Source organism: Copadichromis virginalis, linkage group LG15, assembly GCF_057382275.1.
Source record: "Copadichromis virginalis isolate Kocher_CV1m ecotype Utaka linkage group LG15, C_Virginalis_male_GT1.1, whole genome shotgun sequence".
Classification (NCBI taxonomy): Eukaryota; Metazoa; Chordata; class Actinopteri; order Cichliformes; family Cichlidae; genus Copadichromis; species Copadichromis virginalis.
This window is the reverse complement of record NC_140632.1, coordinates 30136845-30159659: the sequence shown is the minus strand read 5'-3', so window position 1 is coordinate 30159659 and position 22815 is coordinate 30136845. Positions and strand designations below refer to the sequence as shown.

Here is a 22815-nt window from a genome sequence, read left to right as displayed (position 1 = left end):
CACTGTAGGAAAAAATAAAGAGCACCGCAAGCACTGTCTGCTGTGCTAGCTGTTGGGAACCTACGGTGGTTCTTACTTGCTGTGATATGAATTTTCAGTCTCCTTTTATGGCTTTGTTTTTTTATAGAATAGCAAAGTGATTGGTATCAAATCCTCTATCAGAGTTGCCCATATGCTCCGATGCTGACCCTGCATAGAATGCTGCACAGAGTCCACCGTCAGAGGCCATAAAAAGATTATGAGTAACCTACACTGGTGCTGTTCCTGTGCTGTGATGAACTCTAAATCCTGACTGAATCAGGTGAACACTGTTGGGATAATATGTTACTGTGATGCCTATATGATATGAAGGGACATGATCATTCATGACTTTGTAAAGTAGAATGAGGATTTTAAATTCAATTCTAGGTTTAACATGGACTCAATAAGGAGAAGTCGATATGGCAAATGTGATATTTCTACCTGGTCTCATGCTGCGGTATTTTAGATCATTTGAAGGCTTTTCAGGGAGCCTGATACTAAATAATAACAGTCCAGACAAATATTTACATTTGTTTCATGTGTCCTAACCTGGGCAACAATGACGCCAGGGTTCCTACATATAGGACATTCATTAGCTCCACATCAGTACGTGTTCCCCACCCCCAGGCAGTGCTTTCTGACTGTTAAGAAATCCTGGTTCCTTTACTGAGATCCATAACCTAATAAAAGTGCAGAAGGACTAAATCTAGACAAATCATCTAATCACACACGCTCACACATGGGTCAAAAGAAGATAAAGATTATTAGAGAAAAACTGTGAAGGAGTGGCATGTCAGTGTCTCACAGGTTCAAAGGTATAAAGTGTTTTTGTTCATGTTCAGTTTTACTGCACTTGATTTTACATCTTGATTAAATGAACTTCAGTGTTTTCTATGATCTATAGGCATAAATTAAAAAAAAACCCAGATAACTTAAAAGTAAATATTTTTACTGTTTTTAAAATGATTAAAATTAATTGTGTTTACATACATTGCATATACTGTTGTTCACAACACATTCTGCAACAGAGGAAATGTAGACACATTCATATTTAAGAACACTTTTTGGGGAGAATACATGGAAAAGGACGGAAGCAGTAAAGATGCAGCAAATAAAGCCAGTGGCTGGATTAGATGGCAAAATAACAGCAACTAAATACTGTTAGGCTTTGGTGTGTTAACTTCAGCAGATTGTCTCAACGATTTTGGTCTATAGTAATCACCAAGTAAAAATAAATCATGCAATTTAAAACAAAGCATCTCTTTGGTTGGCACATATCATTTCTAGAGGCACATATGACCGAACAGCTACAAAAAACAAGTAAAAGCGCGAATAGAGTGCAATGAATACATACAACAAAGCATTCATATTCATATATGGCAATGAGAAATTACTCGAGGCTCTCACAAATGAATAGCACTATGATGGCACTCCACCATAAAGAGTCATGCACATCATAAGGATAAGACATGGGATTTAAGCATAGTATTGGAAATGCTGAAGATTTCAGTCACTTTGTGCATTAAAATAAAATAAAATAATGGCAACATGTTTTTCATTAAAGAGCAAAGTTAAGACGTATTCACGGTGACAGGACAGTACAGACAAGGAGCAGAGCTCTGCTATCATCTGAGGTAGCGGGTCACAGGTCTGCAGAGGAAAAAAAAAACACTGACCCACAGCATTTCTATGATGGAGATTCATTTCCCCGGCAGCGTGAGTTTTCCAAATATGCAGTCCACCACAGTCAGTGATGGGTGACATCACTTGGTTCACTGGCACTACATAGGGGGCTTTGGGGAGGCGAATGAGGGCAAGCAAACACACTTTCAGACATTTGCATTTGTGCACAGTTTGGTCTTCAGTCAGTTCATTTAAGGCTTTTAACAACATGAAAGTCTCCAGAAGTGAAAAATAAATAAAACACAAAACAGATACCTTTCTACTGAATGTCATTGAACTGGACAGAGTTAATAATTAATGGGACTGATGGTCACATAGTCAATTATTAGTTAGACTCACGTCCACAGTTCAAACAGAGGCGTCTCTGAAATGATTCAGTAGAGTGAGTAAATCATACAGAGGTGAAGGAAAATGCACAATGTTTTGTGGGGTTTTGGGCCATTTAAGAGATCATCTGACATGAACCAGGTCAACTGTTAATGAATGCTGCACAATTTAAGTATGAACTCAAATGTGAGAGAAAATTACAAGAAAATGAACAAAAACGGTCCCCATCTGGCAGTAGGCTTTAACAAAGGGGTGAGGATTCAATTAAAAGGTAACATCTTCCAATTTCTTTGAATGTGCTCACTCAGCATGTTGCTAAAACAAAACCCACTCATGCCCTAACTTGGCCAGTGACCTAGAGTTCAGTTCAGCTCTTCATCCCGCTGTCTTTGAAAGAGCAAAGTAATCAACAAACTGATGCAGTACATCAGATACGCATGGCTAATGTAAGTGGTGAATGTCTTCTTATGTGCTGATAGGCTGAAAGCAGTCAACAAAGTTTTAAACAGATATGACTTGATGATAAGTGAACTTTCACAGTGGCTAGAAGTCCTATTTTTCCTACTCCAGACTAATATTTTCTGCTTGCTTCCAGTCTCTGTGCCTTTTTTAGGATAACCAGTTGCCACATATTTACTTTCTAAAACTATTTCTTTAAATATAACATCTAAAACACTGAGGAGGTTTGATTTAAAGCAGCCTCTTTGAATGAATCAGTCACAGTACCAGATTAACTGATGACACAGTTGCAGGGGGCTTTATAGAACCCTCTCTATGCTTTCATGTTTGTATAATGTGATCATTAATAATTCAATAGTGGTAATTTTGGAAACACAGGCAGCATAAATTCTGGGATGCTCCACAGCATGGGATCAAGAGTGGATAATAACCTTAACCCCTTAAAGCCTGAAATATAAAATAATTGCAGAAAATTCTTGTTTACTGAACCATCAGACAAATTTGTTTAAAAATTAAGTACATTTTAATTATCTTATATGACTTTTAATTTGTACCATATATTTGCTACCTCTGGTATTTAAAAAATGTATTGTGCAGTTTATTTTGAATTTTTCAAGGGAAAGAATTACGGGCTCAGTGAGGTGAACTTAGAGCTTTTGGGTGCCAAGCTCTGCTTGGTGAGTTAAACAGCCTTTAAATGATCAGATTTCCTAGATCCAACCTCGGAAGGGAAGCTGGGTCAGCATCTCTGACAGGACATATTTTATTGTGCTTCCCAAAGCTGCATCCTTACAAGCACCTTTACAGCTCAGATTCCAGAGTCAGACAGAAAAACCTAGACTTTTTAGAGCACTTCTCTGAGCCGATAGTTACTGTGTGTCTTTTTAAACACCAATCATTGATTAGGGATGCACTGACTGTCAAAAGGACCAATACCAGTACAAATATCAACGGTAATACAGATACTGGTACTGATACAGATATTGATGTCTTAAAGAGCATCTGGAAGCCTGCAGATAACAGTATTTGTATTAGTTTTTGTTGTTATCTAGTTCCCGGTTTGGTCCAGGAAAACAAATATAGCATATTATTTCATTTGTGTCAGGGTTTTTTTTTTTTCAGCTTTTGTTAACTTTTAGGCAGGACATCAGTATATGCCAATTTATTTGCAGAAATGCTGGTATCAACCAACCCCGACCACTGTATCAGTGCACCCCTAAAACAGATTACATAGCATACTGGAGGACATAAAGATGGCAGGGTTAAATATAAATCTTTGGCAGACTGGTTCACTATGAACTTATACAAAAATTTAAATTAACACCATAAATTGTTTCCTATGTTTTTCTGTATGTTATACTATACAACATGTTTTAACTGTATGTCTAAAACTGTATGATAGTGATGAAAAGTCAATGTTAAGATTAGAGTAAGCCCAGTGAGAATGGCTGCTGACGGAGTTGATCTTGGACACAGTACTGCATGCCTAACTCTTATTGTGACAAAAAAATAAATGTCCAGTTTTCCCCATTTTCAGCTACAATTTCAAGCTTGTCTGATGTAAGATTAGTTCAGTCTGATGCATAGTTCTTCAGGATCACATTTACGTTCAGCTTCAACATATGACTCTGATATGTTTGAACACTTTGGCATTTTTTCCTACTTAAAACAGTCTTCACATAAACACAGATATGCACAGAGTATCTTAATACTATCAATGAGCAGCAGCAGCCTCAGTCTGACCCCCTGCACCTCTCTGTCAGTCTCTCTCTAGGGGTATTTAGAGGACAGACTCTCCTGCTTTGTGTTGCACAACTTCTTGAGCCTTTTCATGATTCATCAACTTCTGGTCAGCGTCCTGCTCCCCTTTCACGGCCTGCTTTTTCTCTCTTCTCTTGTGCTTGGCTTCCACCCAGGGTATCAGACACAGCAAGGCCCCGCCAATGATCGGTGGGACTCCTGCTAGGTAGAAGGCCATGTCGTAATATCCCATTTTGTCCCTCAGATAGCCTGCAACCAGATAAAGGGGGGTGGGGGGGTAACGGTCAAATAAACACAGCTAAAGGTCAATGTTTACGATCACATCCAAATACAAAGAGAAACACAAGTGTCAGAACTCCTAAACATCGCAAGATTAACAGCTGGTGCTGACCAAGATGTCATTGACTTTTGTCACCTGTATGGCTTCTTTACATATGTAAACTCTCCTAATAAAGATGGCTTCCAGCTCTACCACACACACACACACACACACACACACACACACACACACACACACACACACACAGAAGCTGCTCTGCCAGCAGCCGTAAATCACTGCAGAGGGTGGTGAAGGCAGCAGAGCACATCACTGGCACGAGGCTTCCTGCCATTCAGGACATTTATCTCCAGCGATGCTTCCGTAAAGCACACAGCATCATCAAGGACCACAGCCACCCAGCACATCAGCTGTTCTCCTTGTTACCATCTGGCAGACGTTACAGGAGCCTGTCTGCTCGGACTACAAGACTCAAAAACAGTTTTTACCACCAAGCCATACGACACCTCAACCACAACACTTAAACACACACAACACAGCACTCAGAAGCTACCCTGCAGCTTCATGAGTACTCTGTTTAATCTGTACTGGTCACTCCACTTTATTGTTATTGATATTTATATTTAAAAGTGCAATACTGTAATTTTCTGCTGCTCATTCCTGTGCAATATCCCATCTGCCCTCCCGTCATATTTCTTTTCAAGATTTTCTTATTTAGTCACTAGTGTACATATATTTATATTTATAGATACATATATATTTAGTCATCTTTTCTCTTTTACCATGTCTCTCTAATATTTTGCTCCTTACTATTTTTCTATTTTCTTTATTATTTTATTTTATTATATTTTCTCCTACTGTATCATGCTGCTGAGTGACTGCTGCTCGTCAAACACATTTCATTGCAATGTTGACCTTGTGCTAACTTGCATATGACAAATAAAACTGAAAACTGAAAACAACTGATTGTCTTCCAGGAAGCCCTCTGCACATGAAGCTCACATGAGTAAATGCACATGCTAGCAGTAAACCTTTAGTGAACCTTTGGCATTCAGCACTGAAGAAGTCTCGCATTTTTTAAAAATCCACATGTAAACAGCGCCAGCTAGAAACATACACACACACACTGATTAGCCACAATACTGAAACCACCTGCCTAGCAGTGTGCATGTCTCACACCTTTCAAAGCATAGCTATCGGGCATGGCCTGCATTTGTATAGCGCTTTTCTAGTCCATAGGACCCCAAAGGGCTTTACACTACATTCAGTCATTCACCCATTCACACACAGGCGATAGCAAGCTACATTGTAGCCACAGCTGCCCTGGGGCGCACTGACAGAGGCGAGGCTGCCGGACACAGGCGCCACAGGGCCCTCTGACCACCACCAGTAGGCAAACATGGGGTTAGTATCTTGCCCAAGGATATTTGGCATGCAGCCAGGGTGCAGCCTGGGATCGAACCGCCGACCTTCTGATTAGTGGCTGACCTGCTCTGCCACCTGAGCTACAGCCACATGAAGCTATCGGGCATCCTACAGATGCTCAATCGTGCTCATGATTGAGCATCTGGGGAATCTGAAGATTAACTGAACACTATGAACTCTTAGCAATGTTCCCAATGGTGGAATGCATTATCCTCCTTAAGGGGTCAGTGATATTAGGAGATGCTCTTGGGAATGCAACTCCCACATAACTGTTTCCAGCAGAAAATTGGCCCAGGAGTCCCATGTCCTCTGTTGGCTTGTCTGATAATGCATCCTGCTGCCACCTCTTCCCTGTGTAGATAAGTGCACACGCTGGTGTTCAGTCTGTGTTTCCACAAACCCCGCTAATTCTAGAGACTTATTCATCATGAAGAAAACAAGACAGTCGATCGATCGATTATTTGCGCAAGGGAGGCCTCGTCTGTGTCCACCACGAAAATGACCCCCAGATCTGACCTCCTCCTGCTACCTTTTATTGAGAGACAGTTCACACAAAACACGTCAGAACAAAGCCACGCCCCCTTGGTTCTAAGACCAATGTGTGAACTTCTGTAAGAGTGTGTGTGTGTGTGTGTGTGTGTGTTATGTGAGAATGTGTGTGTGTGTGTGTGTTATGTGAGAATGTGTGTGTGTTAGACCTCCTGCTGACCAAAGGGTCATAAACCCAGGAAGCTTACATCAAAAGAAACAGATCTTTCCGATAGGATGTATCTACAATAAAACCTCCCCCAGCACAGAGTGATTGGAGAGGTGGTCAGGATCAAAGGAAGGGCTTTGATCCTACTGCTTGAACTAAGACTGTACAAATTTAAGAAACACAATGGCAACATTCAACAATTAGACTTAACAGCTGGCTCACATGATTCATCAGACCAAGCCATCCTCTTGATCCATGATCCAGTTCAGAAACTCACATGCTCAGTGTAAGATCTTCAGCTTTAGTACAGGGCTCAGCATGAGCACTCTGACCAGTATTGCAGCTACAATCTCATGCACAGCAAGCTGTGATGCCCTGTGTTCAGACACCTTCGTATCACAGAAAGACAGCATTAAGGCTTTAACCAGATTGTGCTGCATTAGCTCTTTGTACAAGACAAGGTAAAATGCGGAAATGCGTCAGTGATCCTTGTGCACTCACCAGCTCACTGAATGTCCTTTTTGTAGGTACACATCACTACACAGTTGGAATTACCCCAAAGAGGCTTATATATAAAAGTATGCATGTGCTAGATTTTTGAAGCTAGTTGAGGCCAAGGATCCAAAATGACTAAACTGCCATATTATTAGATCATCAGTTTAGTGTGGGCATGTGTCATATGTTCAGGGGTTACCTGAGCATGATCACGAATTTCAGTTAACTCCTGCTTTACCTGCAATAGGGGGCCCCACAGTCATGGGCACAGACATCAGGCCTAGCAGGAAGCCAATGGCCTGGGACACATCTTTGGCTCCAACCAACTCAAAGGCGATAGGTGCCATGATGCAGATGAAGCAGCCGTCAAACAGTCCCATCAGCAGACACACTGCGATAAGCCCGCCAAACACATTGCACAGGGGGATCATCATGGACATGAGACCGATGACGAAGAAGGACGCCACCTAAGTAGAGAGATTATTTTGTTAATTGTTATGGTTTAGTACACTCTATATATTCAGATTGGATGCAAAACCAAAAGAAACCCCTCATTTTACTTTAACGTTACACGAGAAGGCTCATGTAATGTTAAATCTTCACCCCCTATTGTAAGACCTTTAACTGGCTTAAAGGTCTCACTGTGCTATGATCCTCACATGATCCCTAAAATGCTATTTCAGAGAATTTTTAATGGTCAGAACTTCTGCATTCAGACAATGTAAATCTGCTTACACGACTGTTTAGGCCACACACTCACTTGCAGGAACACTTTGTTGACTCCGCTAATGTAATCCGCCACTATGCCGAAGATCAGTCGGCCAATGCCAGATGTTATACCAATGCACATGAGCAAAACTTCCTTATTGGTGTCTTTTCCAAAACGCTCCTCCACGTGTTTCATCTGTGGACAGTAAATGAAAGATGAACACAGCTGTTTCATTTCTTTAGTTTACTGCAGTTATATGATGCACAGTACAGCACAAAGAATTACAATAAAAACTGTGAAACTGCAACCACTGACTAAAACCTCATTGGACAGTGCTCTTTGCTTAGTCATTGTGGATTTGTGTGTTAACTACATAAAGATATTTGCCTGAGATCTAACCTCACTGGACACTTAACTAGGTACACCTTTCTGGTACCGGGTTGTACCTCCTTTTGCCTTAGGATTACTTAAATTCTTCATGGCAAAGGTTTACCAAGGTGCTGCAAATATTCCTCAGAGATTTTGGTCCTTGTTGCCTCGACAGCATCGCACAGTTGCTGCAGATTTGTTGGCTGTACATCCATAATGCAAATCCCCTGTGCTACCTCATCCTAAAGGTGCTCTATTGGATTAGGAGGAGGTGGCTGAGGAAGCCATTTGAGTACAGTGAACTCATTGGCATGTTTGAGAAACCAGTTTGATGATAAAAGGTGACTCTGCCAACCTGTAGCATCAGTTTTCTGTTCTTGGTTGACATGAGTGACACCTGGTGTGGTCTTTGTTTTTTATAAGTCTGTCAGCACTGCGCTGCACTCCTGTGGATGCATATAGTTGAATGAAGAGAGGGAAAATTCACTAAATTTTTCACTCAATGTATCTTTTACTTCACATTCTGCATGCGTTTTTCAGAAATCTGGGGTTGAATGGTTTTGCAGAACTGGGTTCAAAAAAATGTCCGGTTTTACAAATCCTTTTATTTATATGACAGCAGCCATATTTCAGGCAACAGGTCAGTTTGTTGTTATCATATCATCAGATCCTTTTATCTAGCTTGTCCATATTTCAGTGCTCATTTGTATTTCAGCTTCCAGCGAATGCCGTTTTCTAGTTTACACTGTCCAGATGTTGGCTTTCCACATTATCTCCTGTAGCCACGTCATTCCTACTGCTAAGCATTAATCTGTGAGGACCGAGAAGAGAAAGAGGGGCCTGCTGTGTTTCTACCTCCAGGCAATGTGCAGCAGACCTCTTCAAAGGACCTGCAGTCTGCTGATGTATAGACCCATCACCATCACCCCCTACACTTTCTGGGAGACTTACATTCTTTGCCAATGTACAACAACATGCTCTGTCTTTAGGAAGTCTTACATCCAAGAAGCAATGCTACACACATCTTTGTTTGTTTGTATAAGTGTCAGGAGATTAACTTATGATACACACACTCAGTTGAGGCTGACCAGAGGGAGGATAGTTTTAAAGTGAAGTTAGATGTATCTTGAACTTTGCCACCTAGAATTCTGCTTGGAAGGTTCACGTGACAAACGTGCTGCTCCCTCAATCACACGATCACATTATCAGACATAAACCAGTGGACAGTTGATAATTGTTGAAATTTATTGCTTCAGCCTAGCCTTCTGAAGGTGATTGATATTCCTCATGTGTCATACAGTAGTGAATACCTTATGGAGAATGTGGTTCAGTCAGGAAAAGCAGACCAAGAGAGTCATATAGCAAATATGTAAGATAATATGGAAGTGTATGAGTTACAACCTAGCATCACCTACTCACTGCCATGATGAGATCTATGATACCAGCGAACTATCAGTCAAACAAAGATCCTTTGTTCACAGCTATATGGCTGGTAAATGATCGTGGATCTTTTTTTAGATATTCCCTATCTGACTCATTCCCACATTATCAGGTTAGGTTACATTTTCAAAGCTTCCTGCTCCAACCGATATATAAATGTAAAGAAAAATAAAGTGGTTCATCTCATAAATTCTCACCCAGCATGCATAGCTGATGACATTATATTAAGCATAACAATCACTGAAGTTCTCAATAACCTGAGCTGCTACTTATGACTAGTTCAGATGTCTAACAAAGAAATCTATAGTTGGTGGATTTAGCAAGGTAACAAACTAGAGCACCTTAACACAAAATACATTTCAATTATAGGGAGAGTTTTCCCCTTTAGAGCCCCAGTGCACCAACCCAACCTTCCCAAGTGCTGTCGTTCTCCTACTCTCTCGCAGATGTGTAATGATCATCAAACATCCAGCCCACACACTGCAGCCCTGCAGGCGCTCCTCATTAAAAAAATGAAACAAGCTTATTTTAAAAGTAGACACAGCTATCTGAAGAAAAGTACGGCTCTGAATGGTCCTTTATGGTGTTCCATGATTCAATTATGTTGATTCAGGAAAGGGAGGACATGGATTATCTGTCTTGATGATAAGATCAAACTTTCTAACATATTGGCCTTCAGCAAGTTGCATAATTTTCACAAATTCCTTTCCCACTTTGCACTTGGCAAAGCAATAGCATACCTTTTATCAAGCCATTTACAGAGCAAACACAAAGGCAACTTCTTTTTTCTCTAATCAGCAATAAGTTGAGAACTGGACTTTACTCTTTAAGTAAAGAGGTAAGCAAGATGAAAAACATACGTGGTACTAGGGCAAGGCTATTTCAAAAGGCCGCGCTCAGCACTTTGCTCAAGGAAATAGACACTATAAAAAAATAAAAAGTATACAGCTGTTTGGAGGATCTGACAGGACTCCGTTCCAACAAGCCGAACAATATGCTGCTGGACACATGTTTTTCTGCTTTTCCATCCCACAGGGCTGGGGCTTTAGGTGCAGGTAGGGGGGAAGAATCGCTGCCGAGGCTGTTAGTCCAGTGCTGGTGCTGAGGCTTCAGCCAGATCCAAGTGTTATCCCAGTCTGTGTAGCAGACATGAGAAGGGTTGGGAAAACACAGGCATTGATCCACAGGACACTCTGATCTCCCTCCAATAACAAAGTCACCATCTCCAAATAAACAGGCATCTCCTGAGTCTTTCCAGTACATACAGGCTCCCCTTCTGCAGCCCTCCCAAGACGTTGTCTCTAAGCTCAAAGTTTCCTATCTTAAAGCAGAAATAAACACTGATTTAGGGAAAGCGACACATGTTTACGGAACTGCAGATTAAATCCTCCTTCCATATTATGCCACATTCACCAGGACCACACAGCTAAATAATGAACACATGAGGAACTAGGAAGTTGTTGTGGTGAAAAAAGAGCCAGGCAACCCACACTACAAAATCAGCTGACATCTACCTGCCGAGACTGATTTTCTTTAATCATTTTTGTTTTGTTTTTAATATGTCTGTCTTTGAGAGTCAGGGCTCTTTGCCAATGCTGTAGAGTCACACTATATTGTATTTATGTTGTTGAAAGCACTGAATAGTTATATTTCAAAATGGCTCTAGAAAAGTATCATTGTATTAAGAAAGGTGAACTAAATATCTAGTAAAATATAATATGTAAAAGTAGCCCAAAATTGACCATAAGTGGACCATGTCACAATTACACACAGAGACCTTTATTACAAATAAATTCCAATTTATATTTCAGGATTGTGCACAAATACATTAGCAAACTGTGTTTGTTGAGCTATTCTTTAAATGCGCCATCTTAAGTAATTTGGCCTTGTGTTCATTTTAATTGCATACATCAATGTAATTGCATTGCGCTGATGGACCCATGGCTCTGCAGGCAGTGCATTTAAATATTTTTTAAAAAACATTATAATGCAGGGAGACCTCACCACCGTTTAGGCGTCCACCAAAGCTCAGCCCTGCTGTTCATCCTCTGCATGAACACAGCATTACAATAACCAATACCTTGGACCCTCCTTTACGCAGACGATGTGGCACTCGTAAACCCAGACCGCCTGCCTCTACAAGAGCAGTCGCAGGAATGGAAGGATCAGCTGAAAGAAAGTGGAATGCACCTGAACACCAAGAAAACGGAATACCTAGAATGTGGCCCTCAGATCCTGGGATTGATCCAGATCGACGGCCAGGAGTTAAAGAAGACGGCCCAATTCAAATATCTCAGGTCCCTGGTCTCGGCGGACGGCGAGACTCTCCCGGATGTGTGCTCACGAGTCAACACAGCATGGCTTAAATGGCGTAAATCCACCGGCATCCTGTGCAATAAGAGGATGCCTGAACACCTTGGACCATAGGACTGTCTTGTAGAACATCTACAAGACAGTCCTATGGCCGGTGGCCCTATATGGAGCGGAATGCTGGCGAGCCACCAAGAAACACGAGCAGATCCTCCATGGAGATGAAGATGCTCAGGTGGATGTCTGGGCTTAACCCGCCCGGATTGTGTGACAAATGAAGATGTTCGAAAATGACTCAGAGTTGCCCCAATCGAAAAGATGATGAGGGAAGCACGCCAACGATGGTATGGACACGTCATGCACAGCAAGGATAATTCGGTGTCAAGAAAAGCCTGCAATAGTAAAACTGTAATCTTTGTGCCACTTTTGTGCATTTGTATCGTGCCAAATAAGCCGTGCGCAAAGCACCAACATTTCTACTGGAATCCCCATCATTTCAAATCATTAAGGGTCTCACGAGGCAAGGTGTGAACTCTTTGTGCGACACTGCTCCACCCTGCCATCATGTGAATTATTACAGCCACATATTACACACACACATATTAGAATGACTGATAGTCTAATGATGACTCTTCTCTCAAACCATGTTTCCAAACTGTGAACATTAGAATTCTCAAAGGAGTGCCCTCTCTCTGTTTGGGTGCAGATGTTCAGCTGAGTCTTGTCTTGAAGAGCTGGCTCTCCTATCCTGTCCCATGCATCTTCAGCATGCACTTAGCTGTCTAGCTTGCGTTTAGATGTTTTGTCCTTGGGATTATAGTGATATTGAAGTGCACACTTGGAGAAAATTCGTCTGATATAACACTGGTGCACGTGATGGAACTCTGGAAACGTTCTCAAATGATGTGTTTTTCTGTCTCCTTTTGCATCCTCCCTTAAATAAAATTTTTAATTTATCACAGTTGCCAAAAAGCAAAATATTAAAAGACAGTAACACTCTGTGCCACCGCTGAATGTCTGGAAGATCCTGCCATGGTTTCAACTTCCCTTCCTCTCCCCTTTCACAGTTCTGTTATTCACATAGCTGTTATGAGTTTTGATGACTGTGCTGTTGAAGCTAGCTAACCTCTCACCCTTATTCCTTGTTAACCATGCCAATAATGAGATCCAGAAGGAGTAGGATAGTTGCAAAATCACACTGTGGAATCTTGGAATTGGCATGCTCCCATATGTCAAATGGATCATTACCAACCCCTTGTTTGGAGGGGAGTGAACGGCACATACACAAACAGTAAGTATGAATGCCAGCATAAATATTATTAGCACAGCAGATGAAAGAAGTGATAAGTACTTACCAGATGAACATAAGGCACAAAGTAGCCATAGAGGGCAGCGGGAATGCCGAAGGCCCAGATGCGATATCCCCACGACTTCCAGATATTGACGTTGAAAATCTGTTTTAGGTGTGAGCTGCCTGTTTGGGAGTCTTTCGGTTTGACCGGCAGCAGGGGCTTGTAAGTGAAGCCAGCCAGCATCAGCACAAGCATGAGGATGCAGAGGACACGCAGGGTGGAGTATAGGCCTATGTTTTTCAGTAAGGCTGACAGCACAAAGGGCATAGCGATCGTGAAGACGCTGCTGCCGGCTGTTACAATACCATTTACGAGGCCAAGGCGCTTCTTAAAGTAATGGCCAAGGATGACCAGGCTTGGCTGGTAGGCGAAAGAGCAGCCGCAGGAGAACACAATGCCGTATGTGAAGTACATGAGGTCCAGGGACCTAGGAGCAAATAAATAACATCAGTGAACAGTCGATTCATTCAGAGTTGCCAATTCATCTGCAAGATATTTCCCAGAAAAGAATCAGTTCTTAGCAGCAGCAACTATAAAATAAGATGTCAAATGTCTTTAAAGGTCCAAAAAAACGTTGTTTAAATTACGATACAGATTTTTGTTTCAAGAAGCTTTATCACGTATTAGGTTAAATCAAATGCAACGCAGTAACACAATTCTCATTCACATAAATCAAATACAGAGTAAGTCTCCTAACTCGTTCTCACATTAAGTTAATTTGCTATAACTTCAGTGACAACAAATAATTAGTTTAAATATTTTTAACACATTATGACACATTCTAACCGATGGTGCATATTGGTTTACATTGTCAGTGACTCATAACTATAAAAGTTATCAATTGTTTAAACTAAGTTATTTTACTATTTCATGAAAACTGACAGACAGCATGTTGCTGCCACCAAATTCAAAATGACCACATGCCTTTTCCTTAAAATAGTACATGTTCTTAGTTCCACTGTTAATAAAATATTTTATAGGTTTATGAGCTTTGCCAATCACTGCATTCTCTTTTTACTTACATTTTATACAGGGGCCTAGCGTTTTTGGAAATGGTTTTGCACACAGTGAGTTTCAAAGTTCTGTTTGGCTTAAATAAATATCTAAGTGCCAATAGCAGTCACATAGTAAGTCTGCACCCTGAGAACTTAGCTTCCTGACCACAGTTTCTGTCATTTGACCACCTGTAATTCAGCAGTTTTATTGCTTACTCTAGTGATAAAGTGTGTGCGTTGCACTTGTTGCGTTGCTTGAACCACATATGACTGTGTGAGTGTTTCCTCACTTGTAGGCCACAATGAGATTCTAGGTCATTTTTACCATGAAGTCATCATTTTATATAAAATGTTTTGTTTTGGGAGATCAAACTGACTCATCGAATTGATCAAATAAAATCAGGCAGACCACACAGTTACACTGATTTTTATTTTTATTTTTACCATTCAATTAACCAACAGGACTACAGTACAGTCCCCTTGCTCTCATTCTGAAAGTTTCGCCAAGTGAACAGAGTCACTGAGTTTGACCTCTTCACTATGTTTGTGATATTGGTATTTGATATTTAGGGTAAATGTGTTGTGCTGCAAGATACAGTGCATCCAAGACATTTGCGTTTGACTTTAGATGAGTGAATGTCCTGTATTTCATTTGTTACTTAGTACTAGTTAGCATGTGTCTATGCATTTTGCCCTCACAACATGCAGCCCAAAATGTTAACTTAGAAGTTTCTAAAAAGCATGATATATTATAGTTGTGGAAACCATATAAGAAATCATGGGTGCCTTGTTACTGCCCCAAATACAATCTTTTTCAGTGGAAAACACTGTATGCATATTTTGTCATGTGACAAAAAAGTGAAGCGAGACAGGCCTGATATCCTATAATACTAAGGTTTTGCCTGTACGTGCAAAGTTAAATAACAGTTAAAAGGTGCTACAAAAGAATTATACATGAAGCAAAAGCATGCTATCTTAAGAAATTTAAAAAAAATTCTTATGCAGTTGTGAGTTGGAAAACTTCCTTACGTGACATAGGAGCTACCCAGTAGGCCGACCAGACCCACAGCAGCACCACCCACTGCAACAATTCTGCAGCCGAGCATGTCGGTGAATATGCTGACGATGGGAGAGCAGAAGAAAATCATGCCCATGGAGAGGGAGCCCACCCATGCTGCAGGAGACACACAGTGGGAAGACAGAATGAATGTCATGATTCTATTATATTTCAATTCAATTCAGTTGAATTCAATTCAATTCAATATTATTTATATAGCGGCAAATTACAACAACAGTTGCCTCAAGGTGCTTTATATTGTAAGGTAGACCCCACAATAGTAGATACAGGGAAGGAAAAAAACACCTTGCACAACTGTCTCCAGGAAAATACTTTACACTACAGACACTAACCGCTAAACAAAGGGTCATGTTGCAATAACAGAACACTATTGTTTCTGTATCGATGCACACATTTACTCAAGGATACACACAGACTGTACAGCTTACTAGGCAACCAGTCATCACATGCCTTACCAACGTCATGAGTTCCCTTTTTTACATCTTGGCCATTTTACTCCTGCTGTACTTTGTATTTGAATCTACTGAACTCGGGCTTTACAAATGCTTCTTACGTACATAGTCTATACATTTACACATTCCTCGTATGATTTCCTTCGTAGATGGAAAAGAAGCAAATAAACCATTTGGTGACAGAACACACAAGATACAAAATACATTATTATTAATTTTCAAATACTGAGGTCGTTAGTAAGTCATACCTGTGAGCCAAAGGTTCAAGTTTACTCTAACTGGCATCAGTGAGGGGGGACAATCATAACATGGTCATCTCAGATTAACAGCTCCGGCTGTGCAAGACCTACTCACCTGCTGTTCAAACTGTTTCTTTGCAAAAGCCAGCCAATGAGAAGAAAGTTCATTTTAATGCAGGGGGAAAGCCAAAAAAATTTGTTTTAGACAATGAATGGACTATACCAAGGCCCCTTAAAAGGTAAATAAGAATTGCTGTGAACAAAGCTATTCTGTTAGTGTGTTTGTCATGACTATAGGGAAAAAGGCGAGAGTGACATGTTTTTGTACAAAAGACTGCTGGGAACTGGGAACTTTCTCTTTAAGACATCACACATCCAATACCAGATAACAATAGAGACCAGAAATGCCTTCAGGTGAACAACAGGTCAGCACATGTGACACAAGCCATATAAAAAGTTGTTGACTCTGAAGCTAAGTCAGGTGAAACTTGTGGGAAAGACCAACTGGAGCTGGAATGCTTTTGTTGTCTGTTTTTTTACACGACTAACAGGAAACCCTTGTGTCAAGTTTCAGGGTTGTTGCTGGGATTTTATTCTCCTCACCTCACCCCATGCTGGCAGAGTATTAAGCAATCTCAGGTTTCCAAATGAAACAGATGCTATGAAGTTCCAAAGAAAAACACCAGTGTGGTTGTGATTTTAGGATTAATCTGGACAACACTGTCACCAGCTTCTCCCTTTTTAAAGAAACACTTGAGGAGACATGTTTATTTCAGTGTGCCAAGAGTTTACAGTCAGCCAGCAACTGAGAGGCTTTATTGCTCATTGTTTAAATCAAACTGTCCACAGTTGTTTATTACCTAGTGGTCCCTGCGAAATGTGGAAACAGTTATTTTCATTTTATTTCTTATCACAGTCACTTTTTTACACAACAGTAATTCACCATGATAGTTTAGATATTTGTCATGTAAGGATTAATGTTGTAAACACTAAACGCACTTATGTTGTTAGGTTCTATATCAGTTTTACAGCCATTCCGTCATAAACCAAAGTACAAATTAAAACTCTGATAACAAGGATGGAGCGAAAGTCAGAGGAACACATAGTCTTTATCATTCGGGGGAACTCCCAAAGCTTCTTTAGAGTTATTCCAGACAACACAGTAAGTCAGAAAATGTTCACTCTAATAAATGCCAGTGAACGAGAAGAAGCAAGAATCCTTCAAAAGCAACAGGAAATTGCTGTTGTGCTCTTCTGGCTATCTTGATTTAAAAGCATTTATGCTTCAGACAAGAGAAATTCTAGATTAAAAACGATGTAAAATCAGGATTCTCTGTGTCCCAGTGACATCCACCTCTAGCTACGGGCACTGCTTTAAATACTAGCAGACGAGTTTCCCTAAGTCATCCGTCTGCTTCGCTGGAACCCCCCCCAACTCTGAACCCAGTCACCCCACAACAACTGAACCTTGAGACCTAGGAAACTGCATAATACACCTGTTATCCACAGAAAACTGCATATTTTAAAACTCAGAAAGCCTGTGTATCATTTGAGGTAACTACTTTGGGCATTCTTGCCTGATTTTCCCTAACGACCCCAAGAACTTCAGTAATGACACCATGCATCACGTGTTGTTTTGAAAGAGGGTTTTGAAAGACAATTCAGTTGGACCTGTCAATAATAACATTGAACAATAACTGAAATGTCAGTGTTTTTTTGTTATGTTCAATTATGCATTTGTGCAGTTTTAACTCTAATTTCTAATATTTCAAGCTAACTATTAACTGACTAGCTTAACGGCTCAATAAATGTAATAATTTCGAATATTTTGGCCGTTTAGTCATTACTTTAAAATTATTTTTAAAAAGTTTCTTAACTTTGTTTCAAGTACTGACAAATAATTACCACTGTTTACCCATTAATTATAATTAAACATCCCCTGTGCTATGTGCTGACAAGTTTAGCTATAGCATGTACGTTTATAAGTTCATGTCATTTTTCTTTATTTTCCTTCCTTAAAACAAATATATTTATCTATCTCTTTAATCCTAATTTCTATGAAACATCAAGTGAGATCACTGCACTGAATGCCACAAACGGAGCACTGAAGACTTTACTTAAATGTATGAATAAATTCAAAGGGTTTGCATTTAAAAAAGCTATCTGAAGAGTTATCTTATAACCAAAATTAACAAAAGCATCTAATGGATGAGGCATTTTGCAGTATTGAGGTAGCACAAGACTTGCTCAGGTAATTAAACAAACAGAACATCTCTATGGCACGTTCTAGGAATCTGTTGACCAAAGATGCTCAGATGTTACCAATGTCTAGTTGAAGCATGGAGAATGAAGACAGGCTTCATTTAACACTATAGACCACTTACAACTTACCACGAAGTCCCAGGCTGTTCCACTATAATGAACACAAAGTGAGGAGGAAAAAGGTTTTAGCGACTAAAATGCTCTCACGGCCAACAAACCAAAAACAAGACCAGATGTCCCCCTGTATCAACACAGCACCAATGCAAAAGTGTTTGTTACCATGACGTAGTATTGACTTTAATGGCTTTAAATATATATATATATATATATATATATATATATATATATAAAAACACCCAGCACGCCCCAACATTGTGATCAGGCCATCATCATTATTTCACTTCACTTTCCAAGAGCATGAAAGTACACCCAAACCCAGGTTTAACTTTAGAGATCACACTATGTAAAAGTTTTGGAGACAAAATAATAGTAGCTGTTTTTTCAGATTCAGTTGGCAGTTCAGTGAACGGTGGAAAATATTAAAAAGGTAACCACCGGGAATCAAGATTTTATGATAACCTGATACAGTGACCATGTTAGTTAGAGCTATTACTGGACAGTGTTTCCATTCATCCATTTTCTTCCACTTGTCCAGGGCAACACCAAGGCGTTCACAAACCAGACAAGAGATTTCTCTAGCGTGTTTTGGTTCTACCCCAGGGCCTCCTCCCGTTGGAACATGCCTGGAACACCTCACCCAGGAGGCGTCAAGGAGCCATCCTTGTCAGATGCCTGAACCACCTCACCTAGTTCCTTTTCATGTGGAGGAGCAGCGGCTGTGGAGGAGAGAGCCCCTCCTGAATCCAATTTAAGACTCTGTAGGTGGTGCTCTGTTTTTTCTTCAAATGCAATAACCATCGGCAGTTATGCTAAATAAACCACTGTTAGAAATATTTAACATTTCACTTCTTCACCATGTGCAACTATTAATTACTGTACTTAATTACAAAGTAGAATACTAGAATAGCTCAGTTCTTCTGAGAGACAACATACAGACCACAAGTTGTTCTGTTTAAATTCCAAAGGACTAAATGATATGCAAAAACAATTCAGTTGGACCTGTCGATAATTGTGTGGTCTAACATCCACACAGCCACTTCAATCTGATAAGCTATTAGCTGGCTAGAAACACCTAGCCTTTCATGTACTGTAGTTACATCCAGGCTCCTTAATCTCCCAGACAGAAGAAACTAAGCAGAGCAGTGGCCTTAAATCCTGCAGCTGTCTATACCCAGCAGCCTCACAGCCAGCTCACTATCAGACATTTGGACTCGCTGACCAGGGCTCAGGAAGTGGACCCTGCTGCACTGAACGCACAGTTGCCTCCCACAAGGCAGAGCACATTCTTCTCTGACGACAGCATTGAGAGCCGGGGGAAGAAAAAGGAAAAGGGAAGTTAAGAAATGCCAACTAAGTGCAGTGAATATGTTTTAGTGACCCACATACTTCCCAGCTAACTGCACTCGATTCACATCCTCCCAGCTTTGCTTCCTAATGCTAATCTCAAATAATTATATCTAAAAGGAAAAAAAAAGAAAAGTCTGTGTAGGTTCTCAGTCATCCAGGTCATAGTAATCAAAGGAGCTTTCTTGAAACTTTTTTAGGCCCCTTGAAGGTTTTCTTTTCAAGCTCCTTAAAAAGAAAAGGAAAAACAACAACATGCAAATAAAGCATGTTGTTTGCATCTCTTGAAACAGAGAGACAGACAGCCATACACACTAACAGTCATTCGGAACTAACAGTTAACCTAACCCCACTAACTGCATGTCTTGGGCTGTGGGAGAAAGCTGGAGTACCTGGACAGAACCCATGCATATACAGAGAGACTATCCAAACTCCACAATGAAAGGCCCCGATGGTGGATTCGAACCCAGGACCTTCTTGAGGCAACATACTGCCCATTTAAATAGTTTTCAATATTTTAAATGATTTTGAATACTTTTGGATCTCTATGACATCGTCAAGAGGGGATATCCTCAAGATGGTTCATGGGCATCCAATCAGAAGGCTGGCCTCAAAAGAAGAAACCTATAAAAACCTTTTTGAGACGGTGGATGAACTTGGGATTGTAGAGCATGCAAGAGTTCTCAAATTAAAATTTAGTGTACCAAAGACGTGCTGAAGTTAGTGTTGGTGTTTATTCTGTTTCCATGACACAATTTCTCACTTCTCTGATTATTTGGTCTGGAGTAGGCATTTTATTTGAATTAAAAGGAAGCAACAGAAATCTTTTTTAAGAGGAACTGTAATCGACATGTATAAATTCTGTGGAGTTACCCTAAGAGACTAATTATGACACTTTATTTCTTTTACAGTGGGGCAAAAAAGTATTTAGTCAGCCACCGATTGTGCAAGTTCCCCCACTTAAAATGATGACAGAGGTCAGTAATTTGCACCAGAGGTACACTTCAACTGTGAGAGACAGAATGTGAAAAAAAATCCATGAATTCACATGGTAGGATTTGTAAAGAATTTATTCGTAAATCACGGTGGAAAATAAGTATTTGGTCACCTCAAACAAGGAAAATCTCTGGCTCTCACAGACCTGTAACGTCTTCTGTAAGAAGCTTTTCTGTCCCCCACTCGTTACCTGTATGAATGGCACCTGTTTGAACTCATCATCTGTATAAAAGACACCTGTCCACAGCCTCAAACAGTCAGACTCCAAACTCCGCCATGGCCAAGACCAAAGAGCTTTCGAAGGACACCAGGAAAAGTATTGTAGACCTGCACCAGACTGGGAAGAGTGAATCTACAATAGGCAAGCAGCTTGGTGTGAAAAAATCAACTGTGGGAGCAATCATCAGAAAATGGAAGACATACAAGACCACTGATAATCTCCCTCGATCTGGGGCTCCACGCAAGATCTCATCCCGTGGGGTCAAAATGATCATGAGAACGGTGAGCAAAGATCCCAGAACCACACGGGGGGACCTGGTGAATGACCTGCAGAGAGCTGGGACCAAAGTAACAAAGGTCACCATCAGTAACACACTACAACGGCAGGGAATCAAATCCCGCAGTGCCAGACGTGTTCCGCTGCTGAAGCCAGTGCATGTCCAGGCCCGTCTGAAGTTTGCCAGAGAGCACATGGATGATACAGCAGAGGATTGGGAGAATGTCATGTGGTCAGATGAAACCAAAGTAGAACTTTTTGGTATAAACTCAACTCGTCGTGTTTGGAGGAAGAAGAATACTGAGTTGCATCCCAAGAGCACCATACCTACTGTGAAGCATGGGGGTGGAAACATCATGCTATGGGGCTGTTTTTCTGCCAAGGGGACAGGACGACTGATCCGTGTTAAGGACAGAATGAATGGGGCCATGTATCGTGAGATTTTGAGCCAAAACCTCCTTCCATCAGTGAGAACTTTGAAGATGAAACGAGGCTGGGTCTTCCAACATGACAATGATCCAAAACACACCGCCCGGGCAACAAAGGAGTGGCTCCGTAAGAAGTATTTGAAAGTCCTGGAGTGGCCTAGCCAGTCTCCAGACCTCAACCCCATAGAAAATCTGTGGCGGGAGTTGAAAGTCCGTGTTGCTCAGCGACAGCCCCAAAACATCACTGCTCTCGAGAAGATCTGCATGGAGGAATGGGCCAAAATACCAGCTACTGTGTGTGCAAACCTGGTAAAGACCTATAGTAAACGTTTGACCTCTGTTATTGCCAACAAATGTTATGTTACAAAGTATTGAGTTGTATTTTTGTTATTGACCAAATACTTATTTTCCACCCTAATTTACGTATAAATTCTTTACAAATCCTACCATGTGGATTCATGGATTTTTTTTCACATTCTGTCTCTCACAGTTGAAGTGTATCTCTGGTGCAAATTACTGACCTCTGTCATCATTTTAGGTGGGGGAACTTGCACAATCGGTGGCTGACTAACTACTTTTTTGCCCCACTGTATTACAATGGAGGATACACTGGATAGTATCCTCCATTGGTTTGGTTGGTTGGTTTTAATCACTGCTACATCTGTTAAATAAAGTCTAGACACAACAACAGGTTCACATACCTAGATTGCATCAGAATCAGAGGAGCTTGGCCCACAAATGTATAACAGCTGCTTAAGACTGTGTTATCTTTTTAAATTAATTTAAAAAATTGTAAAATGTATAAATTAAGTTTCAGCAAAAAAGAATAGAAATTAGAGGACAGGATAGCTGGAAAAGAGATGAGGGAGACTCCTTACAACTCCTGCTGAATTAAAGGGGTCTTACTGTGTAATACTGTTACAGTATGACTTTTCAACTGGTGCCGATCAGTCACAAAGACCCCAGTCATAACCCTAATCAGGGCCTCTTAGTGCCGCAGTCAAACATCTGGGTCTGCAACAAGGATATAGCAATTCCAGTTTACAGCAGCTGGAAGCCATTTGTATTGGGCAGTTCCAC

General features: G+C 40.7%; 1 protein-coding gene across 1 annotated transcript in view; it reads right to left on the bottom strand.

Moving 5' to 3' along the window:
* Positions 1-953: 953 nt before the first annotated feature.
* The window catches only part of slc16a10 (solute carrier family 16 member 10), a 30963-nt gene continuing 9101 nt past the window's right edge, over positions 954-22815 (bottom strand). The window contains exons 2-6 of the mRNA XM_085432884.1: positions 15350-15494; positions 13329-13752; positions 7906-8049; positions 7384-7612; positions 954-4500 (exon numbers count right to left, since the gene is read on the bottom strand). Coding sequence (XP_085289010.1) covers positions 4271-4500; positions 7384-7612; positions 7906-8049; positions 13329-13752; positions 15350-15494 — 1172 coding nt within the window. The 3' untranslated portion in view covers positions 954-4270. The remainder of the gene's footprint in view (positions 4501-7383; positions 7613-7905; positions 8050-13328; positions 13753-15349; positions 15495-22815) is intronic.